This window comes from Notothenia rossii (assembly GCF_949606895.1).
Source record: "Notothenia rossii genome assembly, chromosome: 5".
Lineage (NCBI taxonomy): Eukaryota > Metazoa > Chordata > Actinopteri > Perciformes > Nototheniidae > Notothenia > Notothenia rossii.
The window spans coordinates 55,701,166-55,727,671 of NC_136903.1; the positions used below are offsets into that span (position 1 = coordinate 55,701,166).

Genomic DNA, 26,506 nt, shown 5'->3' on the forward strand with positions numbered 1-26,506 from the left:
GCAGTTGAACATAAAAGTCAACTAACTGAGGGTCACTTGCAATGACAGTGTTGTGTCTACTGTAAGCTTGTCACTCAGAGTAACCTACAGTTAATTTAGCTGCTGGAGAAGAAAGATCAGGAGGGAGGGGGGGAGAGAGCTGTGGTTGATGGGCCATTAGTTGTGTAAATACACAGCTGAGAGCTGCCGTTTCATTCAGACTGTTTAAAAAACGATCGCTTTGGGATCCTGATCTGCCGACGAGGATCCATTACAATATACATTTTTCTTTCGTGAATTACTGAGTTTAGGCACGTTAATAACGTTTTAATGAAGTTGAATACAGTATATTTGTCAGGGATTTCATGTCATTTCATGTCTACAGATCTGCAATAAAAATATTTTTGGGGTATGGGGGGGGGTCTGGGACCCGGAGTAATCTGCGGCCGTGAGCTGTTATGTGCCATCATGACACGGATGGTGTTCTTTTTTTATATATTATAATGAAGTGCGAGCTGTGTGCTCGAGTCTTCCTGCCTGTCGGCTCTGCTCATGGATGTATAATAAGGCTCTGCTGCTCCGAGATGATGGTCTAGCTTCAGCAGCTACATTACCTACGGATGCGTTCGTTAATATTAACTGCGCATCCGGAGTCACTGTGACACAGACTGGACCACTGGTGAACAGCTGTTAGAACGGGCCGTTCAGGTGTTCAGAGCAGAGCTCCCTGTCTGAGCGGCAGAGCGTGATGTGAACTGAAAAGTTTTTCTGTGGCAATATTATTTAAGGAATCGTTGAGCTAGCTAGCTAGCATACATTGTCACTATCTGCTAACGTTAGCTTTAGCCTTCTATTTCTAATAGTTTTTTTCATAGGATATAAACAGAGGTGGTATAAGTATATATATAATGTACTTGAGTAAAAAGTAGAAGTACTCAGATCTTGTACTAGGGTAAAAGTAGAAGTACTCAGGTCTTGTACTTGTGTAAAAGTAGAAGCACTCAGGTCTTGTACTTGAGTAAAAGTAGAAGCACACAGATATTGTAGAGTAAAAGTAGAAGTACTCAGGTTTTGTTCTTGATTAAAAGTAGAAGTACTCAGGTCTTGTACTTGAGTGAAAGTAATAGTACCAGAGTGTAGGAATACTCTGTTACAGTAAAAGTCCTGCATTCAAAATGTTCCCCAAGTGAAAGTAGAAAAGTATTCTCATCAAAATATAGTGAAAGTAGCGACAGTAAAAGTAGCCATTGTGCAGATTGGTCCATTTCAGAATAATATATATGATATGTTTTATAATGATTGATCATGAAAGTGTTCTCAAAGCTGGTAAAGGTGCAGCTAGTTTGAATGACTTTGTATAATGCAGGGTAGCTTGTGGATTTACTCCAGGTGGAACTAAAGTCAGATTTAACACTTGATTATATTTCACATCATTCATCCACATCTGTAAAATAACTAAAGGTATTAAATACATGGAGTGGAGTAGAAGTACACCATGTACCTCTGAACTGTAGTGGAGTAGAAGAACAAAGTAGCAAAACATTGAAATACTTAAATAAAGTAGAATTATCTCAAAATTGTGCCCAAGTATAGTACTTGTTGAGTTTATGAACTTAGTTACTTTACACCATGTGGCTATAAAGATAGAAAGACTAAGCCTTGCACAGAGGCATGAAAATACATTTTCAAAATGCTCAACAGTGCTGCCAAAATTATAAACTGACTGCTACACAATTAAAATAAATGCTTTTATATATTTCTATTAGATGTGACTCTTCGGCGTTTCTGTTATTATTAACACTGCTGCTTTAGTTGTTCTGACTGCTGAAATCCTCTGTTATTTCTAATTTTAAAGCCGATATTCCGTGGGGTGGGGGAGCCGGGGGCTCGGATCCTTGTCACCTTTTTCATACAGATGAGTTTGCATCCCAAAGCCTCAGTAACCTTAATTCATGTAATAAAAACATCTCAGGTCAGTAACACTCGAAGCTAAATGTGCAATACCATGTTCAGCTATGTTACTATTTATAATGTTATTGTTGTTACATCAGAAGATGTACATATTGGAATGATTTCTTAACTTACAGTAGGCTATTTTTTACAATGTGTGTTGGAAGGATTTATTAAATTACAATGAATATTGTCATTGTTGAAGGCTTTTAGAGAAGGGTGAACTATAAGCCTGAATTACATAACATTTTATACCTAAAAACATAAAAGCCACAATAAATAAGTCACAATTATTGTAGTTATTTTTATCTCCCGTATTACTTTCAACCCACCAGCTTTTATGTTGTTGTTACGTTACTAACTGTAAGCTTGTCACATACAGTCTATGGTCACTCAGAGTAACCTACAGTTAATTTAGCTGCTGGAGAAGAAAGAGCAGGGGGGGAGGGGGGAGAGAGCTGCCGTTTCATTCACACTGTTTAAAAAATGGTAACAACCGACTATTTTTCTTAGCGGATGCATGTCAATTTAAATCAATACATACAACTATTTTTTAAATCAATAAAAACATATTCTAAATCCATAAAAGCATTTAAATTAATATTGGGAGTCATGTCGTTACTTTGTTGAGAATGTGGCCGTGTAATAAGCGGGATAATTTGCAGCGACTTGTTCCTTATGGGGAAAAACACCCGTCATGCAGACCAAGATCCCTCCGCTGCGCGTTGGGATCCTGATCTGCCGACGAGGCTCCATTATAATATAAATATTTTTAGTGAATTACTGAGTTTAGGCACGTTAATAACGTTTTAATGAAGTTGAATACAGTATATTCATATGTGTCAGTGATTTCATGTCAATTCGGCGAACATAAACATAAATGATCGTGGTGAAGATGATGATTAAATTAGGATTAAAAATCGAGAGCCGGGCTGCATTTCCTCCTATTTGTTTTTTTCGACTAAACAACATTATTTTGTTAAATAACAACATGGTGATGTTTTGTAAATGATTACATGTCTCTTATTTAGCACAGAGTATGATATCCGTGACATATGGATCTTAACAAAGTTCCGCCGTACATCCAGCGTACTGTATCTGACTTTATTTCACTTGAGCTCCAGTGTGGAACCCCACTGCACCCCCTGGTGGATCAATGATCCATTGCAGCTGGCTTCATTATAATTACATTTATCTATCACGGGGGCGGTCTCAAGTCAAGCTGGAGGTTTTCCCTTGAGCGAGGGCAGATCACGTACCAATCACGGCCCTCGCGTTTCAAACTGTCTGAAATGAATTGCTACATCTGTATGCCTCTCGTCCAATGAAATGACTTGGTCGCTCTATGATGCGTTGAATCCAATGTGAGCAAATTACTGTGAAAGCTGCAACGCAGCACCTGAGATTACTTCCAAAAAGTTGTTCACGTTCTCAATTTTTTATGTTCAACGTTATATTCGTTCGGTACACTTCGGTACACACATGTACCGAACCGAAGAGCCCGTACCGAATAATTTTGGTCCGTATACCGTTACACCCCTAAGGGTATCTGATCCTTTATCAGTTCATGATCTATGAGAGCCAAAGAGGGGTGAGCTAAACTTTTGTATTGCTCATAGTGCATTCATTATTCATGATGACTTTGTATAACATTTCTGACCTTCAGTCACAGAAACTCACAAAAAACTATGCATAACACGGCAAGACAAAATGCTGAGCTAACAGCTTAAAGCAGAGGCGTGTCACGTGTTAGCAGACATCTTCAGATCAGCCGGTAAAATGTTGTCTGCCAGAATCAGCATCATAGATGTCTGTCATAAGGGCCTGCTGCATCAACTAGTATAGGTTTATCCTCCATTCCCAAAGTTGATGCTTTAAAAGGAGACAACACAGAAAACAAAAGCAATAATGCCAGGAGCAAAAGCGGTGGGCAGCTGACAGGAGAAAGAGTGAACAACTACATAAAGGCTGGAGGTCAGAGACGTTGAAAAAGACTCTAACGGCCCCTACACATGGCGGCGTGCATTGCTGCTTGGCGGTGGGCGTGTCTTGAGCTTGGGGAGTTTACGCGAGCAACGCGACCAACCAATCACATGAATCTCTACTGTCAATTGCATAAAAGGTTTTACATGTCACACTTTATATTATGAACATTTATGACATTAATGTCTATGGTGCTATTTTACGCAACATTCCATGCTGGCTAAATACTGTCTATGCCTGCTAGCTGTCCATTCAAACGAAGTACACTGGATATAAACTCCCCAAACAGGCGAAAACCTACCAGTTTCACACACTGACTCTGCCACCTCCCTCCATGCCTGGCTCCTCCGGTTTGTATCCCGGTAGGTGAACAGTGACTGATCATAAAGCACCGGGTGATTCCCTACCGCTATGATTATTTTCTCCTCCATTTCTTGGCATATGAGGAAATGAACTGCGGTCTGGCTCTCCCAGCATACACGCAGTTTGATTGGCTAGCGCTTGTACTGGCAGATTTGCATAAACGGGATTTGATTGGCTGACGCCTCCGTCGAGGCGTCAAAAGTAGAACGTTGCTCTACTTTTGCAGAGAGCACCACAAGAAAAGCTACGCTTTGCTCCCACAATGCAGTTCGGCGAATCGTGACGTCACCCCATTCAAAGTGAATGGGCAGAAGCGTTGAAGCGGCAACGCACGCCGCCGTGTGTAGGGGCCGTAACAGGAGACCAGTGATCGTCGCCCATGTGACAACAAAGGTTCTTATCTCTCATTTTACAAAGTTATCCTTTATAAGAGTCCGTGATTTCAAGCACAAAATCTTTCTAAAGACCTAAGCAGGTATTTCCTGGGTGGCGTGTGGCGCAGTGGACTAGTGCGTTGGTGTCCGGCTCAGGGGAGCACCGGTTCAAACCCCCCCCACCCCTCCCTAAATCTAAAGACATTTTGGCTTTCTTATATAAATTTCCCGTAAACTTTAGAAACTTCAACCAAAAACCACAATGTTTTCCTAAACCTTGTCACCGAAACCCAGTTAAGTTGTTGACCAAAACATTTGAATACGATTTTCACTCTTTCTTAAACATGACATGTTACTTGTTAGCAGTGGCGGAGCTGGGGGGTGGCTGGGAGTGGCCACGGCCACCCCCAGCTGAATCCTGGCCACCCTATTGGCCACCCCAAACACCCTCACCACGGGGGCCCAAACCACTTTAGAACATTAAGAAAAACATTTTAAGTAACCTTTCATCATTCATCAATAATTAACATTAATAGGTTATATTGATAATTTACTCACTAAACTTACAATTCATTTAACTTCTTTTCTTCCAAAAGTTAATTATCCAAAGCCTCTGTACACCCCCTTCTATTTACATGTCATGGTTTGGTCCTGCCTCCAAACGCGGTGCAGAAGACAGTGAGAGCATGTTAGGAGCAGGGATGCTAGTACTTATGTATGAACCATGTCTCAACGACTAACAAAGTCAGGCTTTCAAAAGAGAAAAGAAAGGAGAGAAAGACAAGAGAGAGGGACTAAAGGGCGACAGTATGTCACCCAGTTTTTCAAAGAAAAGGTGGGTGTGGTCTATGAGTGGTGGACGTGTCTTTTAGCTAAGCGTAGTCCATTGTAAAACATTGTTATGTTTTTTTTTTACTAAGCTGACATTAAGTACTGCTAATATCTGTACAGGTTTTTAATTTCACTCCTGTTTTAGCTGACATTTAGTAAATGCAGGTACATTTTTAGCAGCTATTCATACTAAATCAGTTGTCCCTCCCCCTGGTGCCAGGACCAACAGATCCATCTCTAGACTTAGCAGCCCTGTCCACCCATAAGTGTTATATTTTCACAGCTCAGTATCAGTAGATATTGTGCAGTTAGTATTGGACTACAAGATAGATAGCAAGCCTATACAGGTAGAGTTATTGAAAGCATAAATGAGTGGGTTGGGTTCCGGAGGTGTGGTTACAGCAATTGTGCTTGGTTGGCGTGGCCTGGGCCTGGTGGTGGGGCCCAATGTGATATATTTCCATGGGGCCCAAAATCCCTGGCGTGTATGGCCAGAGGGCAGGACCTATAAACACACGTATTACCCAATAGCATGGTGAGGCTGAACAAAAGGACCTTTTGACTATGTAAATGTAGTCTTTTAAAAAAACAAAACATTTACTGACTTTTTTAGGATAGCTTCAAGTAATGTTGTAAAATTACAACCGGTGGCCTTACAGGGTTAAGGGCTATTGTTTATTGTTATTTACTTTAAGATGTTTATTCTTAACCAATCATTTGATTTAAAAACTCTTATTTAAATGATGTGTGTGTGTTTCTGTATTCATGATGATACACTGAGAGAATGAGCTCATAGTGCTGCTGATCATCATAAGCTAAACAGTCTGGGTCTAAGCTAAGACCACAGTCTGGGTCTGTGGTCTTAGCTACTAGCTTCGTCCCAGCATGTTGTTTCTGCAGATGATTCAACAGATTTGAATTGCTGTTTTGGGCAGTAGATAGGATCTTTGACCCACCAAGACACAATTTACATTTAACTAAAACTTTCTTTTCTTTGTGCTCGACAAAAGTGAAATAGTGAGAATATCTCCAGGCGGAGAAAATCGACTTGAGCTCCGCCGCCGCCATGATAGTATTGTTAGTAAACACAAACACGCCCACAGCGCGTCTCCGGCTCCGCATGTGACACAGGAAGTATCTAAGTACATTTACTCAAGTACTGTACTTAAGTACAGTTCTCATCTCTGTTCGCCTCGCTGTTGGCGCCGCTCACCAACGTCTGGGAGCCGAGACTATATAAAAAAAATAACGGAGTAACGCACCATGTAGTAACGGTAACTGAGTTACTGAATTAATAAAATAACGCTTTAGAGTACTAGTTACTGCCAAAAATAACGGCGTTACAGTAACGCGTTAGTCCCAACACTGGTTGTAGGTGCCTTAAATAACCCCTTATTTTATAGTGAGATGTATTTTTATGTTCATATAATAGTGATTGCAATGCCACCCTAAAATGATCACTGGTTCCGTCCTGGCCACCCCACTGAAAATGTCCTGGCTCCGCCACTGCTTGTTAGACGCTTTTATCCAAAGCGCCTTACATACATACATACATACATACATACAAGGAGTTACTGTGGACAATGCCCACAGGCGCAATTTAGGGTGGAGTGTCTCCGCGACATGCACTGCATGCGACAGCATGTCGTTGGAGTGTCTCAACGACATGCTGACTGCAGTGGGGTTTGAACCTGCACCACACGCCACATGGCGTAAACAATGGTATATTATCGTAACTAAATTGTACGCTCACTAAATCTTAAGAAGTCATTTTCTTTGTGTATATTGTTACGTTTCTTTACGTTTTACTACATGTTATGTATGTTTTTCATCTTCACTTTCACTTCTATAAACTCAGTCTGTCTGACATACAGTATTAGGATGGAAGAAACCAATAACGCCTACTTAGTTGAATCTTCAGCTCTTCTGAGGGCTGACCTTGACATGCATGTAGCGCACTAAAGCCAATATGGATACATTTGATCTCTAATGTGTCCACAGAGACACATTTATGTGGCTAGGAGTGATTTATATATAAATAAGATATCAAATGAGTAAATCAATAAATAAGATGATTTATAGAAATGTCAAACATGCTGCACGGTACATGGGACGTTGTATTCCCCTGTTTACATCATCTGTCTGTTATTGGATGCTCATTATCAAAGGGCATGGTTATTTATCGATGTTTTTCCCATTTTAAAATGAATAATGATAAGTAGATGTTAATGGATCGTATCTCCCCTGCAGTCCTCATCTCCTCCTCAAGCAGTGTTTTAAATAGATCCTGCAGAAATAGCACCCTCCTTTAAATGAGATCTCTCAAAGTGTGTGTGTGTGTGTGTGTGTGTGTGTGTGTGTGTGTGTGTGTGTGTGTGTGTGTGTGTGTGTGTGTGTGTGTGTGTGTGTGTGTGTGTGTGTGTGTGTGTGTGAGAGAGACTGTATTTTGGTGTTCCCATACATATTAGTATGTGCATGTGTAAATTCATGTGCGACTCAGTTTGCTCCATTGACTTTAGTTTCATCCATAATTGAATGTGTATGAATCAGTGTGTCAGCCATGCTGTAATGTGAAGGGCCGGATGGCATTTTAACGACGCGTGGCTATTCTGGGCTCAGGCCGACCGCACAGGTATTCATCACTCACACTCAGCCATTCATTATTCTCTTCTATTCTCACTGCATATTCAAGTTTTATCTTCTGGCTCGTCCTCCCCACTCCTGTCAAAGTGTATTTTTAGATTGTTGCATGGAAGATAAATCTTAAAATTCTATTTTAGAAGGGAAATCAATGTATGGATTTCATTAATGGTGTAAACACGTCCTCAGATGCTCATGTGTCAATGTGTGTTTATGCAATGACTATAAAACTCCAAACATGTGTCAATTACGTTTTTAATGGTCTGCATGTTCATCCTCTTAAAATGACAATAACATAAAATGTAAAATCACTAAATAAAAAGTAAAACATATATAGTTTATAACGATATAAAATAAAGCAAATAAAAGTCTTAAAAATAGATAATACATACTTCAGAATCAGAAATCCTTTATTAGTCCCAGTTATCATATTACATACAGTTTAGAGTTAAGCACATATTATTAAAGAAGTAAAGACAAATAAGTACACAACCATGGTTACAAAAAGCAGCATTTTAAAAGTTTGGTGAAAATATGAAGGTCTTCAGGTATTATAAAACGCATGTATTTCACATTAAAGTTATTATTGCATAATATAAACTGTTTATTAAAATATTAAAATAGTACAATTATGTATTGTTTACATTTACAAATAACATGATTAATTTGGCATACTGTATGTGCCTCAAACAAAACAAATATGGTTAAATTGGTAGTTTGGTGTTGGTATTCGAAAGCCAAACATTTTATATTTGTACCTGGTTCCTGAATCACCGCCAACATCTCCCTATTTCTTCAGCACTTAAAATAGTTCTGTTGTTGTGATGGAAAAACAAGTGAGCCAATCAGAGCTCTGCTGGAGATATTATTAATAGGGGAGGTCATTATGTGTCACAGACACAAAAAAGGCCACGAGTGTAAATGACATCAATGCAGTTGTAAATTGATCTAAAGAAGTAACTTCAAATTGGCACATTTCATTAAGCAACATATCAAATGTCATGTTGAAAGCCAGTTGAATGGTCACCTAGCTCCACTGCTTTCTGCTTGTTTTTATAACAGGATATCATGCTCATTTTCAGGTTCATATTTGTATTTAGTGTCTGACATGTTTCCTTTCCATGTTCAAAAAGGTCTATATTTGTCTCAGACTGTCTGTGCTGCAGCACCTCTTTTCACCCTCTGTCTGAAACCAGAACCCAGTCTGCTCTGATTGGTTAGCTGGCCGACTCTGTTGTGATTGGTCAACCACTTAGAAATGTTCCGGCCCTTAGCATATCACGTATAATGTAGCCATCGTGTTATAGTGATGTCATTATGTTATGGACTTTGGGATTTTAGCCTTTTCAGAAAAAAAACCCCGATATAACACACTACAGGAAAGGGAAAATCCCAGAAAGCATAATATGGCCCCTTTAAATCCTCTATCCTACTAAGTAATTTGCATATGAGAGCCGATCAAAATGCAGGCACAATGGAGGATATGAAAATGCTCTTTAATGCCAAAATCCTGTGGCGGATGTCATTATAATATATCCGGAGACAAGACACATGTTAATATCAGGTGTAGATGAGGACACAAACACTGAACTGGAATAGACTGTCAAAATGACGTTCCCTTACAATAACTTGGAACAATTTACATGTATCGATAATCATACTTACACTACCTCACTGCATTTGCATTTTAATTAAAATACAAACTGCTTGGCACACTTTTATAATGTTTATATTATTCAAAAGATAATTTTAAACCTCCGGTATCATTCGATTGGACTACGTAAATTAGTCATTCGAGACATACATTTCCACTGCAAAATACTTTGATAAAAACATTATATTAAAAGTTGTTTTTCCCAACTTTTTTGGGTTCAATCTTTAAAGGAACTTCCGCCCTAATAGAACATACCAAAAATGTAATCATTTTCATGATTTTAACCCTTTAAATGCCATTGTGAATACATGAAACCGCTGTTTATTTTTTATATTGTGTCTATTCTTAAATAAATTATATTTATATCTTTCTATTGTTGACGTGTATACATCTACTTTTATGTACATTTTATATTGTATATATAATATTTGCAATGATATTTTTTACTCATTTGTAATGCCTGTTAACATGCTGCTGTAACAAACAAAAATCCTAATTTAGGATAAATAATAATCGTATCTAATGTTATTAGTTCTATTCTAATATAATTGTATCTAATCTTATAAAATACATATTTAATAATGATAATGGTTGATAAAATGGATGGATTTTATCAGCATGTCAGGAATTTGTCACATTTGCACTTTACAGCTTGTCAGTTCAGGACATGTTTAGCATTTGGATTACAATGAATAACTACAATAAAATACAAATATTCAGGGGAGGAGACAGTTGTTTCTTGTTTGGCACGGGCGTAGATGATGCAGAACAACGGCTGACCTACGGCTGTGTTCAGAGAAATGACATCAGACAGCAGACTGGTGTCACTCCGCTCAGAGATCTGGCTCTTTATTTTTAGATTAGCAGGAGCCTGCCAACAAGATGGTGTGGTTGAAAGCCACCATGTGTTCAATGACTGAGTGGTTCAGGCTCGGGTGCTTTGTGAATACTTAACCTGCTGTATGGATTACAATGAAAATGTGATTTTCAGAAATGCTTTATTTTATACTCACATAGTTACTCATCTGTTCTTAAAGGCTGCCCAATATGAGTACATTAGTGAGATGTTCATGCTCTAAATATACACTATGTTTGCCACAAAGTGTTGCACAGGGATAATTAAGCCCTGATCTTCCCCCTAGTGCAGTGTTTTTCAAAGTGGGGGCCCCGACCCCCCGGGGGCCGCCAGGGGGGTCAGGCAAAGTTTGAGTGAAAGGGGATTTTTTTTTCATTTTTAGATGTTATTAATAACTGCATATCTATTAATATATGTGTCCTTTGATGCCAATCTTTTAATATTTTTTGTTTTTAAATCATACGACCGCCCTTCAAGCCAATCAGAATCGAGCTGCCACTACTGAGAGTGAAACTGAGTATCTGCTCAGCTTTTGGAGCAAGTGAGAGCTAGTGAATATTTCGCTCTGCTGCTGGATGAGAGCACGGATGTAGCAAATGTCTCAGAATTGCTTGCATACATCAGATTTATTGCAGAAGACAAATTTGTTGAGGAAATATTATTTCGCAAAGCACTGGAAGTAAAGACCACATGAAGAGACATTTTCCAAGTTTTAGATGAGTACATCATCTCAAATGGACTGGACTGGTCTCGTTGTGTGGGTGTGTGTTCAGATGGGGCAGTGGGGCTATGACCGGCAAAAAAAGCGGAGTGACAGCTTTGATCAGGCAGAAGGCCCCAAATATAGTGGCAACGCACTGCATGCTACATCGCGAGGCACTTGTTGATGAACGTATTTTGTGTAACGAGATGGGGGCAAAGTTTGAGGGGTTACTGCCCCCTCTCCAATGTGCGCTGCATGGCTTTCCCGTGGGGCGGTGCTAAATCATGTTTTTGAACTGCGAAGGGAGATCAGTGAATTCCTCTCTTCTGAAAATCATCAACTGGCTGGCCGTTTTTCAGATGCCTCATGGCTCCGGAAACGTGCATACTGTTTCACTCCCACAGTACTGGCTGTATGTCAAAAAAGACTATCCTGCACTGGCTGACAGGGCTCTCAAATCCCTTCTTCCATTTGCCACCACATACCTCAGCGAGTCTGGCTTTTCTACATTGAAGGTATTGCAAACAAAGCACAGAGGACGTTAGCAAGAGAGAGCCGCAGTGACGCGTCCTTAAACCCGGAAGTAAACTTCTTCCGGTTCCTTCGTCTAAAACGCAATGCAATTTCTCCATAGGATTTTGGAAAATAGCTCGAAATAAGGTCTGTGGTTGACACATATTTAAGAGATGGATCACGTTTTGTTCAGCCGGTTAATATCCACATGTCAACCCTACTTTTATCATTTTTGAATAATAAATCTAGTCGGCAGAAGCAAAATGCTAACGTTACGCTATAAACGAACTACAAGCCAGTACAGCAGCAGGGTCGCACGACTTCAACGTCACGCCAACTTAAGATCGTTTCAACTGACTTGCACTGAAACTGCACTTTGAAAACTTTAAATATATTAACATTTTAAACTGTATACCCCGGTTATCTAGGCCCGTTTTGTTTTATGTATAGGCCTACATGTCACACTGTGGGAAACGATATTTCGATATTTCTGGATGTATAACACATGTAGAATTTTTTACAATAAAGCTGAATTTGACTTTCGCGTGCTTGCATATTTTAACAAAGCTTTTCATTTTAGCCACACTGAATTTAACACATGGCTGTGTCAATTACCAGTCTGATATCGTTTTACAAAGATGACAAGAAGAGTGTAGATAGAGGAGAGAACCACTACAAGTCAGGACACGTTACAGTGCAGCCTAGATGAAGGTGTGCTTACCGGTGTTGTCAGGGCTAGCATGAGGGACAAGGTTTATAGTGTCGGTGAGTAGTGATAGCAAGAGTACCGTTAACCTTTTAAGACCGAGTTAATTTATTCACATTAATTCCCATCAACAAATCAATTTTATGTGTCACATGAAATCTTTATTAGGCAAGGCAAGTTTATTCATATAGCACTTTTCAACACAAGGCAATTCAAAGTGCTTTACAAAAAATGAAAGACATTAAGAAAATGGCATTTAAAATCAGTCATTAAAAAGAAAAGCTAATAAAATAAACATTAAAAGAAAAAATACATGGATAAAAGTTACAGTGCAGTCTAAGATATTAATAGTTCAATTAAAAGCAGCGACAAAAAGAAAAGTCTTCAGCCTGGATTTAAAAGTAGTAAGTTGCAGCGGACCTGCAGGTTTCTGGGAGTTTGTTCCAGATATTTGGAGCATAATAACTGTACGCTGCTTTACCATGTTTAGTTCTGACTCTGGGGACAGAAAGCTGACCAGTCCCTGAAGACCTGAGAGATCTGGATGGTTCATCATTTAGCAGGAGGTCAGAAATGCATTTTGGTCCTAAACCATTCAGTGCTTTATAAACAGCAGCAGTATTTTGAAATCTATTCTTTGACACACAGGAAGCCAGTGTAAAGACTTCAGAACAGGAGTGATGTGATCCACTTTCTTAGTGTTAGTGAGGACTCGAGCAGCGGTGTTCTGAATCAGCTGCAGCTTTCTAATAGATTTTTTAGTGAGACCTGTGAAGACACCATTGCAGTAGTCCAGTCTACTGAAGATAAAAGCATGGACACGTTTTTCTAAATCCTGCTGTGACATTAGTCTTTTAATCCTAGATATGTTCTTTAGGTGATAGTAAGCTGATTTAGTAACTGTTTTAATGTTACTGTTGAAACCAATAACTAATTTAACCCGCTGACAAGAGAGCCTACCTCCGAAGATCGTGACTGGCTGAGGGACAGACTCGGGGGCAGGTTCTCAGGAATTTCTTGGCTTCTCTCCCCCGAGCCAGAAGAGGAACACTACAGCTTGGAAACACTTACTGTTCCTGAAATTATCAAATCTGTTGGGCATCAGGGACCTGAGGCAATTGTGGCAAGCATGGCATTGTCTGAAGAGCAACAGAGGGCAATTCAGGTGGCTACCACTGGTCAGCGAACCAACCCAAACTGGCATTTGTTCAGGAAAGGAAGGTTGACTGCCAGCAACTTTGGAGCTGTCCTGAGGTCAAAGCGTGTGACTGCTTCCTTTATTGCCAGGGTGCTAAGGCAACAACAGGCCCTTGATGGTGTTTTGTCTGTACAGTGGGGGACTATGAATGAATGTGAGGGCGTCAGGGCATTCACCACTGCAACTCAGATGCAGGTCCATGAGTCAGATTTGTGGCTCTCCCGATCAGGAATGTTGGGGGCATCTCCAGATGGTCTGGTAGGGTCTTCCGCTGTGCTTGAGGTAAAGTGTCCCTACGGAGCAAGGGAAATGACAATTAGTGAAGCATTGCAAATCAAGGGCTTCTTTGTCAGTAAGGAAGGACAAACATTCAGCCTGCGTGAGGAACATCCTTACTGGCACCAAGTGCATGGTCAGCTTCACCTCACTGCAAGAAAGAAGAAGAAATAATACAATTGTGAATTGTTTTTAATTTACATTTACTCGCCTTTGCAATGTTGTGGTTGTTAGAGTGTTAGGTTTTCTGTCAGCTCGTCTGTTGGGAAGATATAAAATATAGTTTCATGGAAGTCACACCGTCACATATACTGTAAGAGCATTAAGACATACAATACATAGGCTAAAACCAAACATCTAAAGATATAACCTTGCACTTTGATAAGTCTCGTGAAAATTTTCACTATTTTGACATTTTTATAGATGAAAATTGAACAAAATAAATAAATGGTAGATTAATCCATATTGAAAATAGGTGTCAGCTGCTACACTAATTATAATAGTTATATTTCTTAATTAATTAAGATAAGATATTACTGTATTGATCCCAATTTGGGAAATGTTTGTGTTGCAGCAGCATAAAAAGAAAAACAAAATATAAGTTATTATATATACAAAAGTATATGAGGGATGGAATATTAAATTGAATATAAATGTAAAATGTACATGTGATTTTACGTCCAAGAGAAGCTATGGAGCAGAGAGTTCTCTGCCAGCCAGAGGTGATTTGTTATTAGTTCAATATGTCAAACTGATTTCCTTGACTACAATCTTTAGTTACATGGTGAAACGTTATGCTGCTTGTACTAATAAGACTTATCATATAAGCCACACAGGTTTTAATAGGATGTATTCATTATCTTTACTTGTGTTGCGGTCTTTTCAGCAGCGCCATCTCTATAACGGCGATACAGTCACTACCCATTATTTACATTTCACCGTGACATGGACAAAAATGTAACGTCAGCTTACCTCATGGCACGAATCCAGACTCTCCTTTGGAAAACATTGGCCGGGAAACGATAGAACAAGCACGTTTCATGCGAAGACCTGTGGCTGCAACCCGGAGCAAAGCAACAAACCATTGCGTAGCTAACTAGTAGCGCTAGCTTTAGCTAACGTTAGCCAACGAAATGACTGCCGAGTAAAATTGGAAAACACTGGTAATTAATTATTCTATAATTTGTAAAACTACGGTGTTAAAAACGACAATTTCAAAAATACAGATTCTAATGGTCAGATATAGATATACAGATACTAAAGATAGGCAGGTACTTGCTTTTAAGCAGAACACAGGGGAAAACAAACTTAGCGGGAGTGTTTTACGTGTTCGGCGTAATGACGTACAACGGCCTCGACAATTTCTGTAGTCCTATTCAGCCATTCGGTAACAACCATCGTTTTTCAGACACGTAAACTCTTCAAAAATCCCCAGTGGGGTCACTGCTGATGTATTTAATGTCGTAGAACAAAACGTAAATTACCTCTTAAATTTGTGTCAACCACAGACCTTATTTCGAGCTATTTTCCAAAACCCTATGGAAAAAATGCATTGCTTTTTGAGGAAGGAACCGGAAGTGCTAAAAATGCTAACTTACTTCCGGGTTTTACGAAGCGTCACTGCGGCTCTCTAGTGGACAATGACAAACCTAAAACCTAGAATTGATACACTGTGTAGGAGCCACCAAGGCCACCCCTCCCACTAGTGAGGGAACAGGTATACACAACGAGACACACATAGTGAAATGACAAGGACTGTTGTTTATATATAAGAATATAAATATGTGTATTGTTAATATTACTGTTGACTATTATATATATATAAGGCATACATAGCTTTCAAAAATGCTAAACGTATATGTTGATTGTTCATGTTACTGCTCACAATTATATCATATTATAAAGACATTAATCTATTTAAAAATATGTTTACTGTTGATATTAAAGTTTAATATTGTGTTAAGAATGTTTATAACAGAATACACAATGAATGTAATGAATGACAAACAAAAGATAAAAACTAAAAATGTTTAGAAGAACAACTGATTATTAATTATGAATACAAATATATATTTATATCAATCAATCAATCAATCAATCAATCAATCAATCAATCTTTATTTATATAGCCCAATATCACAAATGTTACATTTGTCTCAGTGGACTTCACAGTTTGTACAAAATATCAATATATTTATAATATATATAATTTGTCATATTTTCCATCATAATGTACACATCATTTAAAAAGAATTTGCAACAGGGGGGTCCCCGCCAGAGGATAATGCTATATGGGGGTCCTTGGCATGGCAAAGTTTGGGAACCCCTGCCCTAGTGGATGTCAGTTTGAGTCCTTAAACACCCACTGTATCCGGCAAGAAAGTGAAATGTGTTGCAGAGCTTGTCTTCGTGTTAATAGAAATGCAACAAAGGCAAAAGGGAACAGGCTTCCTTTTACTTTTCCACACATATTAAATTCAATTCATTTTATCCACAAACAGTTAAAGCTACAAGTTCAATCATAAGACATAATTCAGATATTTGAAAGAACAAGAAGACCAAAAAGGTTCTGGGCCAGGCTCTGGTCATCTCACTCCTTGAAATGTTAACTTCCTTCCTGGCTGGTCTGCCTGCAAGTGCCATCAGATCTCTGCAGCGAATTCAGAATGCAGCAGCTCAGCTGGTTTACTCCGTTCTTATTATACATCCATGGTTTACCCCCACAATACAATGCTCCTCCGCTCCCTTCACTGGCTCCCATTGGCTTCCCGAATCTCCTTCAAGACACTGGCCTACTACTGTGAAGGGATCCGGTCCTTCCTACATCCAGGACCCATGGCCGGATTAACCATATGGGCAACCTGGGCAAGTGCCCAGGGGCCCTTGAGCAAAGAGGGCCCTCAGTGACAAGATGACAAAAAAAAGAAAAAAATATTTTTATTCTTTTTTGGCACAACCTCACTCATCATACATTGTTTTAAATGACACTCACTCTTCGCCATAAATAACACAGTTTTTCTATAGGGTTGTTACGTGCTCCCCTCCTGTTTGTCTCTCTGTCTCCCTGCTGCACAGACACACCTGGTCCGCCCCTGGCTCCGCCTCCCCCAGGTGTCCTAATTACGTTCAGCTGGGGACTTGAAAAGCAGAAGCTGGAGGAGAAGAGTGCTCTTTCCCGATGTTGACGCCGGAAGACGTTGTCCGTGGACTTCCTCCTTCTACTGATCTCTAGTTCCGAGTGTTTTGTGTCTTTTGTACGCTGGAGTAACAGGTAGTCTAGATTTTTCGGCTTTGTTTTCTCCCGTAGGGTTTTGTTAGATTTCTGGGTAGCGGAGGGAAGCTCTGGGTCCTACTGCCCGTGGTGTGTCTGGCCCAGACCCCCTTTGTCCTTTTGTTTGTTTCCTGTCCTCCAGTGCCCTTGTTCATTTGCCGGTTGGCCATGTGAGTATGGTTGTGTTACAATAAATGAACACCGTTAAATGCTGCGTGTTTGCTGTGTTTTATTTTATGTTGCGGGTCTCCCCAACGTGTCTCTACCACTAGTAGAGAGCGGGTCGTAACAAGGGTCAAATTAATATATTTTCTGAACCGTCTCTGTGGACTCACTATGTATGCGCTCAACTTTATTACTACGCGGTGGCGTTGTATAGCCGAATCACAGCCCCAACCTCACCCATGTCACATTTTGTCACATGAGCAGAACAAATTGATGGTGCCAGTAGCCAAACGCCCAGCGGGGCTGCGAAAAGAAAGAAAAAGAAGAGAGAGTGGCGGCTGCATTAAAAAATGTGCCAACAATAAACAGCTTTTTCAAAAAAGCAAAAAGTGACGAAATAGGCCAGCAACAACGACAACGAACAGTGGCGGCGGTCAAGGAGGATGTTGTCGAGCTAGCGAGCAATGTTAGCCTTGAACTTAGCATGCTAACGCAGCGGGTAGAAGAGGAGGAAAAAGATGAAGACGAGCCTGACGAGGACGTCACAGAGCAGGGTGAAGGTTCAAGTTCATCAGAAGTTCCCTGTGTCTCTCAGGACCCTGCACAATGGGGATTAATTGCTGGAAATGTCCGGGAGGAGACTTTGATGAAAGGGGTTTCGTACTTTCATAATCGGACAACGAAGTATCCAGCATCTCGGAGGGAGACCGATGCTAGCGGCCGGACAAGCTTACTGTCCAACGATATGCTGACCAGACAGCTTCACAATGGAGAAATCGTTCAACGCGATTGGATTATTTACATTATTTATCTACCGGAGCAATTTATTGTTTTGCCTGCAAACTTGTATCCACTCACAGCCACAGAAATGCATTTGTTCTCGGCTTTAGTGATTGGAAGCATCCCGAGAGGATAACGGAACATGAGACGAGTGGTGAGCACAGAAAATGCATACTTTCACTTATGCATCGCACTAAACTCATGGGCGCTGTGGATGCTTCTCTAAGGAAGGATGTATTGAGACATGTAGTTGCGGTGATTAAATTCTTGAGTGAGAGGGCTTCCTTTCCGGGGAAATTACGAACTTTTAGGATTTGCACATAACGGGAACTACCTGGGAATCCTGGAGATGCTCGTGCAGTTTGATCAATTTTTAAAGGATCATTTGCAGAAGTTTGGCCAGAAGGGACGTGGTAGGACTTCATACTTGTCATCAACTATCTGTGAGGAGTTTATTGGTTCGATGGGCGACAGAACAAATATCTCACGTCGACCAATTAACTTTTGTTTTCCGATTTGTGAGTGAGAAAGGAAAAGTTATTAGTGATTTATTGGATTTGAACCCATTCACAGTCACACTGGGTCAAGTCTGGCTGATTGTGTGATGAAGATGGTCATTGATATGGGGCTGGATCTCTCAAACTGCCGTGGCCAGGCTTATGACAACGCATCCAACATGTCAGGAAAATATAATGGGCTGCAAGCTCATCTCAAGAAAAGCAACCCACTCATACATTACATTCCATGCGCAGCACACTCCTTGAATTTGGTTGGTGTCAACTGTGTTGAAAATAGTTGTCGTGAAGCAAGCCAGTTTTTTTATATACTTCAAGCCCTTTTTGCTTTTTGCTCTGCTTCTACCCACCGATGGGATAAAGTGTTCACTGAAAACGTCACACTGACACTAAAATCTCTCTCCTACAAGAGCTGCAGAGAAGTCTCCACAAGAGCTTTTTTTGAGTTACATTGCAATAAGAGGGGCTTTACAAATGCTGATGACGAAGAGCGTCAGGACACACGGCGAGAGGCCTCTGCGCTGTGTGGCAAACTTGGGAAACTAGAGACTGCTCTGCTGACAATATTTTGGGGCACTGTACTGCACCAATTCAAGCTTACGAGCACTGGCTTGCAAAATAAAGACATTAAACTAATGACCGCTGTGCGACCTTTGGAATCGCTTCGCACTTATGTTGCATCACTACAAGGGACATTTTCGGACTTTGAGACATCTGCCCGGGCCGTCACCGGAGTGAAACAGACATACCAACACGAGACTCACCGTGTTGGTAAAAGACGAATATTTGATGACGAGACAGTGGAGCACGAGGTGGTACTGACTGGCAGTGAAAAATTCCAGGTTGAGAAATTCAATGTAATTATTGACAGTTTGCTCTCAGGACTGAGCATGGATGCATACAAAGACATACATGATCACTTTGGAATCCTATTTGAGTTAGCCGGTTGGCCTAATCCAAAACATACGCGCTCTCGCTAAACTGTACTACGACGCGGGTTATCAAGTGGATCGCTCAAACCAGCCGTGTCCTATCTAGTTAGGTGCACGTTCACATGAAAGGGGTGGTATTTGGAGCATTCGACCAATCACAAACATGGACAAGCGTACTGACAGCGGAGCGCGTCATACTTTCTGAATGAAAAGTCAACTATAATATTAGACATATGAAGAAGTTAAACTTTAAACATCCATGACTTAAACACTTTATCCAGGATAAACACTTTATCCATGCCCATGCCCCCCAGTACCTATCGGACATCCTTCACCCACATGCCCTACCCCGGAACCTGCGGTCTTCAGAGTCTGGCCTGCTTACCACCCCCCGCACCAAACTGCGAACCTTCAGGGACAGAGCCTTCAGCGTGGCAGCCCCCACCCTCTGGAACGCTCTCCCTGCGGAGATCCGCAACATCCCCACGCTTTACGCCTTCAAAAGGGCCCTCAAGACCCATCTGTTCACCAAGGCCTTTGGCCCCTAATCTATTTGTTGTTTTTGTCTGTCTGACTGGTTGTCTGATTGCCTTTTGTTTTGTTGTTTGTTTTGCCCTGTTCTTCCTTGTAAAGCGACCTTGGGTCCCATGAAAGGCGCTATATAAATCTAAGCTATTATTATTATTATTAAAAAGCCACATGGCTGCACCTGCAAGGTGAATACAGCTGGTAAAATAAAAAGTGTTTGAATGCGTACATTAACAAGTTTATGATATCACTGCCCCGTCTAAGACACGACCTGACTTAAATTACATTTGACTCGAGTGTTTCGTCAACTTAATGTGTTGCTTAAAATAATACTTCTGCATACAGTATGTGACACTGTTAGTGTTGCACGGCCAGATACGGCTCAAGAAGCTGACTCAGTTAAGGAAATATATGATACATTATGATGTGATATGCCGCGGACTGTACTGTTACTTTGATCCAGTTACTTATGTTGTGGCAGATATTTAATTAAGCTTTCTTAACTCTAATGTTATAATAGTCAGATTGCTCTGAAGATGGGAGGTGATATTCTATTAATGTTCACGTTCACACAGTCGGTGATTTTTGCTGGCCATCTTTCCTGCAACGGCAGTTTTTCTGTATTTCCTTTCTCCTGCAATATGACTTGATCGCTTTAAACTCCGCACACTGAGCTCTGATTGGTCAGCAGGTGGTGCTTTCACTGAGTTGAGCTCTTAGCCTGCAACCTAACCTGCTCCGGGGCAGGTTAGCCGCACAGCATAAGTTATAATGGAGATCTAGCCTGCTAAAAAGAGAACCAACGTCGTAGGACCGGAAACCCTGAGTTTTCCCTGAAGTTAGCCGGCTAAGCAAAAATCCTGCTTCGTAGTACAGGCCTCTGGTGTTGGTTAAACATGAGGCGCTTTCACACCGCAGTACTTTTCCCACAAAGGTTCATGAGAACTTAGTTCATCAGAACTCTTTAGTTCTGATTAACTAAGTACAGATCGCGTTCACACCGGAATAAATCCCTGGGGGTGGATTAGGCAAATGAAGCCGCTGACGTCACTTCTTCTTCTTCTGCTTTGGGTTTACTGGCAGGCCGCAAACAACTTCACGGCGTATACTGCCGCCCAAAATCCCCGGAGTTGGGGACTGGCTTCAGTAGAAGCTGCTGGGACTCCCAGCAACTAACTAATTTTAGTTCCGGCTCTTTTTGGTGTGAACGCGACATCTATATCGGAACTAAAGTGGGAAAAGTACTCCGGTGTGAACGCGGCTATGGACTACAGACAACATTCCCCAATGTTTTTGTTGCACTTAGGATTTTTCTCACACTGCCTGTAACCAACTGTGAGGGTGAGAGGTCCTTTATAAACGTATCAAAAATGAACTTAGGACAACCATGGCTCAGAAAAGGCTTTCAGCCCTTTCTTTGATGGCCATCGAGTCTGATCTTGTGAAGGATCTGGATTTTGATTACCTAATCAAATACTTTTCAAAGAGAAAGGCAAGGAAGAAACACTTCTAAAAGGTAAGATCCACTGTTTCTCATACACACTCATTCTCTCTCTCTCTCTCTCTCACACTCAAAACAATAATTAAGCCAAAAGCGTTGACTTTAAGTGTTTTAATTACATGTACATTTTCCATTCAATTTTATCATGTATGTTTAATGTAAATACTCACATTCAATGCTAAGTTTTTCCATTACGTTGACTTAGTGTGAAATAATTAAGTAACCTTTAGATCGGATTAATATAATTAATGCCAACTTTTACATAAAATGTATGTATTGATTCACTTATTGCACATAAAGGTTAAGGGACGTTTTAAATAAACCTAATGTGTTGATTCACTTACTGCACATAAAGGTTAAGGGATGTTTTAAATAAACCTAATGTGTTGATTCACTTACTGCACATACAGGTTAAGGGATGTTTTAAATAAACCTAATGTGTTGATTCACTTACTGCACATAAAGGTTAAGGGATGTTTTAAATAAACCTAATGTGTTGATTCACTTACTGCACATACAGGTTAAGGGATGTTTTAAATAAACCTAATGTGTTGATTCACTTACTGCACATAAAGGTTAAGGGATGTTTTAAATAAACCTAATGTGTTGATTCACTTACTGCACATACAGGTTAAGGGATGTTTTAAATAAACCTAATGTGTTGATTCACTTACTGCACATAAAGGTTAAGGGATGTTTTAAATGCTTTTCATATGCGTCATTGTGCAACTAAATCATATATGCACATATAAGAATAGTTTTCCAAGCTTTAATTCACAATGGAACTTTTTCAACATCTGCTCACATCCTTTCATCATCAAATCTGTCAATTTGTCACATTTCCAGATTGACTTCCAAAGACCAAACATTCATTACTTTGAGCTCAAACTATGATGGTATTTTCTTCAACCTAGTGCTGTTCACTAAACCTTAAACCACAAATATTTCACAATGTTTTCACAACCACATTGCAAACACTCAGCAACTGCAGTCCCCTTTGTAACCCATTAAGCTACCTTGAGCTGCTCCATTCCTGACGCTTACAGAAAGCGTTGGAATCAAATTCAAGTGCAACATTTTAAAATATGGAGTGGTGCAGTGATGACGTATTTTTGTAGGCCGACCCTGAAGTAAGCAGCGCAAGGGTTCCCTCGACAAAAAAGCAATGGGATTTCTCTGTGGGTCTGTGGAAAACAAATAAATGCACATTTTGTTCAAACGGATAATCTCCACATCTATCTACTTTTATAATTTGTATTGTTATTATTATTATTATTATTATTATAATTGTAATTATTATAAAAGTAGGTAGACGTGGAGATTTTCCGGCTGAACAAAATGTGCATTTATCAAACGGGTTCGTTTTCCACAGACCCACAGGGAAATCCCATTGCTTTTTTATCGAGGGAACCCTTGCGCAGCTTACTTCAGGGTCGGCCTACAAAAATACATCATCACTGCACCACTCTATTAGGTATTAACACAGAAATGTTAAAATTCAACACCTTGCAACTTTTAAGAACATCACAATTGTCCATTGTAAACATTTCCAGACTGACTTTCACAGAGGAATCTCACTTGGCATTGTAGCTTTTTAAGTGGCGAGTCCATGAGATGTTTATGGCGATAAAAAAAAAAAAGGGATCTCCATCGCTCGTTCTCATCTATTGCAACAAAAGATTACGCAATCTCATCGAAAAATGTACATGTCAAAGAACAGTTTTCTCCACCAAAATGGTCCATTAAAGTTCAAACAGAATGAATGTGCCAAAAAATAACTGTCCCAGAGTTCAATATTTCCTACTTGTATTAAGTATTATGTAGTCATCAAACGTATATTGTCCAACAAGAAAAAATCTTGTCACAGCTTGATTGTCCAGCCCTGAAATGAAGGGCTCACTGAAGCTTCTTGATTTTAAGGCTTTGGACCTTTGGTGACAGCTTGTTGCCATCCAAGTTCATCAACACTTTCTGTAAAAACTCGAAAGTGAACTTGAGTTCCTGTGGATAGCTCAAGTTGAGAGTGTAAATCAAGCCAAAAAGCATGGCCCATCCTAACGAAATACTTCGCAGATTGGATAGCAGTTCCACACCTTCGATGATCACACCGACATCCTCTGGCCCGTCCGCTTCATGAGCGCCCTCATTGCGGATCACATAAAGTCCCATGGTAGTCTGTGGGATTGCACTCTCTGCTTCCTCACTCCTGACATTCTAAAAAAAGGTGGAAAACAAGATGACTATTTTGAAAAAGTAGACATAGTAAGTTTAAAAGGTTCAGTGCGTAATATCGGAGATAGCAAAGCTCCCTTACTCCAGCCTCCCTTTGGGAAAATGTTCAGAAAGTGTGGTGGCCTTCAAGGACAGTAATTTAGTAACTGAAGATGGCATCATCCACCACTGCCTCAAGCCTTTCAGTATCAAGTGTGCTGAAGATGGACTTGGTTATTTATCTATAGTACTATAAGTTATAGCTCAATAACTAAAGCTTTTCTACCAGGCACCTACTATGAATAAAAACGTGTATGGCCATTAAGTTTGTCCGTTCTGTGCTAGTGTAGAATCATTGCGGCACGTACCCACTCCTATGTAGACAACAAAAATGATAATTATAGGGTAATACAAATAACAAACTTATATTTAAGCCATTATACACTTAACACATTGTTATGTACCTTTAATACAAAAAAGTTACAGTCAAATTACTTACCAGGTACTCCTTGATGAGACTTTTGCTGTCCTCCTTCAGGTAGACATAGAGACTTTTCAGGACAGTCTCTTTTGAGCTCAATGTCCTCACTCTATAAAACCAAGGCATATTCAATATTTCAAGACTTTGCACAAAACATGTATGCACAAGTATATTAGTTATTGTTAATGTAAAAAACATGCGAGAAGAAGGTTGACACATGTAAGTCTGATCAAAACACATGTGCTTTAAACTCAAATGTAGTTTTTAATATCAGAATGTTGTTACATTTATTCATATCATATACAAACCGCTTTGTATGTGTGAAAAATTAATTTAGCCTTTACAAAGGATCCTATAACCACCCACATACGATAGCAATTGAGTTTAGATACGACAAACAATTTATGAATGTAGATTGAACATACTGAATACTTTTAAACATCCAAATAGTTTTAAGACAACTGACATGATTGGAATTTATTGTTAATGTGAAATCAATATTTTGCGTGCATTAAAAATATTTTCAATCTGAAAATACTTGGGACACCTTTCTCTCTAATCTTTCTACATTCAGCTTCCCTTTAATAGGACATACACATATTACTTGATTGTGTTCATCTATTGTTAAAACTATCATCTCAAGAAACCTTCATGTTGTGGTAAAAATAAGGACAACTTTTCAAATGAGCTGCACTTCAGATTGCTCTTCATTGGTGGTTAGTGGCAGTACTAACCTGTTTACATGAACTGTACAAAACAAACCTATATATTTTCAAGGATTTTTGAAAACTTGTTAAAACCGGTGTTGGATGGCAAAAAGATGCTCATATGGCTAAATAATGTAATAATGTAATGCACAATGCACTTACCCTAGCTGTCGGCGCCACAAGAAGCCAGATCTTCCTTCCAGCATCTCCTCCTCTATTGTGGAAGACCTTCAGTAGGTTAGGCGAGTATCTGTCAAGCTCTGCCAGGAACTTGGCTTGGAGTGGCAAAGTTGTGATTCGCATGAAGTCTGCATTTATCTGAGACAAACAATGAAATAAACGTCATGTTCTTCAAGTATACTTGCACTAAACAGTGTGAGTAAGCTCTACATCAGCAGAGCAATATTAATATCAAAATATCATTATTAACAATACTCACTTCACTCACTGTAAACAAGGCAGGCCACTTGTTTACAAGTTCAGCCACCACAGGAGCTTCCTGGACAACCTCTTGGCGTCTGTAGGCGAAGGTCTTCTGCATCTTCTTTTTGACTACAGCATCGTTGTTTCTCTTTTTCACCTCGGTCAGGAGCACTACCCTTTCTTTCTCGAGACTGTCTCTTGTTTCACCACTAGGGAGTGGTGGGAGGAAGTTAACTTCTGCCTTTCTTGGCTTTTTGATATTTGCAGCAGCTTGTTCTTGTCCTTTGCGCTTGTTCTTGAGAGAGTTTACACTGACCTCAGGGTGTCCAATCTTGTTTAGTTTTGTGCGGAAATTGGCAACCTTTGTTTTTAGATACTGCTTCCATGCCTCATGGCCAGCACGAGTTCCTCTCTCCTTCAAGCATGGATGGGTATGCACCAGGACTGTAGCAGCCTCTTCGATTTGGGAATCACTGGGATATGCTGTGTATTTGAATATTTCTTCAGCCATGCCTTCAAGGATATCCATTCGCAGTTTAGGAGAAGGGGTAAGAAGAGTGCCATTTGCTCTGAAATCAGCAGTTGCTCTTTGGAGCTGAAATTCAGCAAAATATGAAAAGCGGGGAACAAAGAAGATTGGTGGCCAGGAGAAGGTTCTTGTCTCTGGAGCTGGATCTAGAATGACAGCGTCTCCACTGTCAAATGAGTGCTGAGAAGAAAAGCCATCTTCATCAGGGGATGTAGTACGAAGGGCATTTACAGAGGTCCGCTCTAGGATCACAGAGCTGTTGCATGTCATGGGTGAAGTTATTGGTGTGCTGGTGCTGCAAGGTAGTGATGTCTCTGGAATGCTGGAGCTAGTTTCTTCACATGAAACAAATACCACTTTTACAGTAGCCTTGTCTTCAATGTCACTGATTGACTCAAGATTAAAATACTAATTTCCAAAGTCGAGATCCTTGTACT

At 40.0% G+C, this 26,506-nt stretch overlaps 1 protein-coding gene across 1 annotated transcript; it reads right to left on the reverse strand.

Moving 5' to 3' along the window:
* Positions 1-23,823: 23,823 nt before the first annotated feature.
* On the reverse strand, positions 23,824-25,680 carry LOC307042121 (uncharacterized protein). The gene is made up of 4 exons (XM_079685849.1): positions 25,557-25,680; positions 25,280-25,435; positions 24,429-24,519; positions 23,824-23,932 (listed from the first exon to the last, which is right to left on the reverse strand). Exons 1-4 carry the CDS (start codon positions 25,656-25,658, stop codon positions 23,919-23,921), a joined length of 363 nt encoding a protein of 120 aa, XP_079541975.1. The 5' UTR covers positions 25,659-25,680; the 3' UTR covers positions 23,824-23,918.
* Positions 25,681-26,506: the final 826 nt, after the last annotated feature.

Coding starts and splice junctions, on each gene's coding strand:
- LOC307042121 (XM_079685849.1), bottom strand. CDS start 25,658: ATGCAGAAGACCTTCGCCTACAGACGCCAAGAGGTTGTCCAGGAAGCT. Junction 25,436..25,556: donor CCTTGTTTACAGTGAGTGAA/GTGAGTATTGTT, acceptor TGTTTGTCTCAG/ATAAATGCAGACTTCATGCG. Junction 24,520..25,279: donor TTGTGGCGCCGACAGCTAGG/GTAAGTGCATTG, acceptor TTGGTTTTATAG/AGTGAGGACATTGAGCTCAA.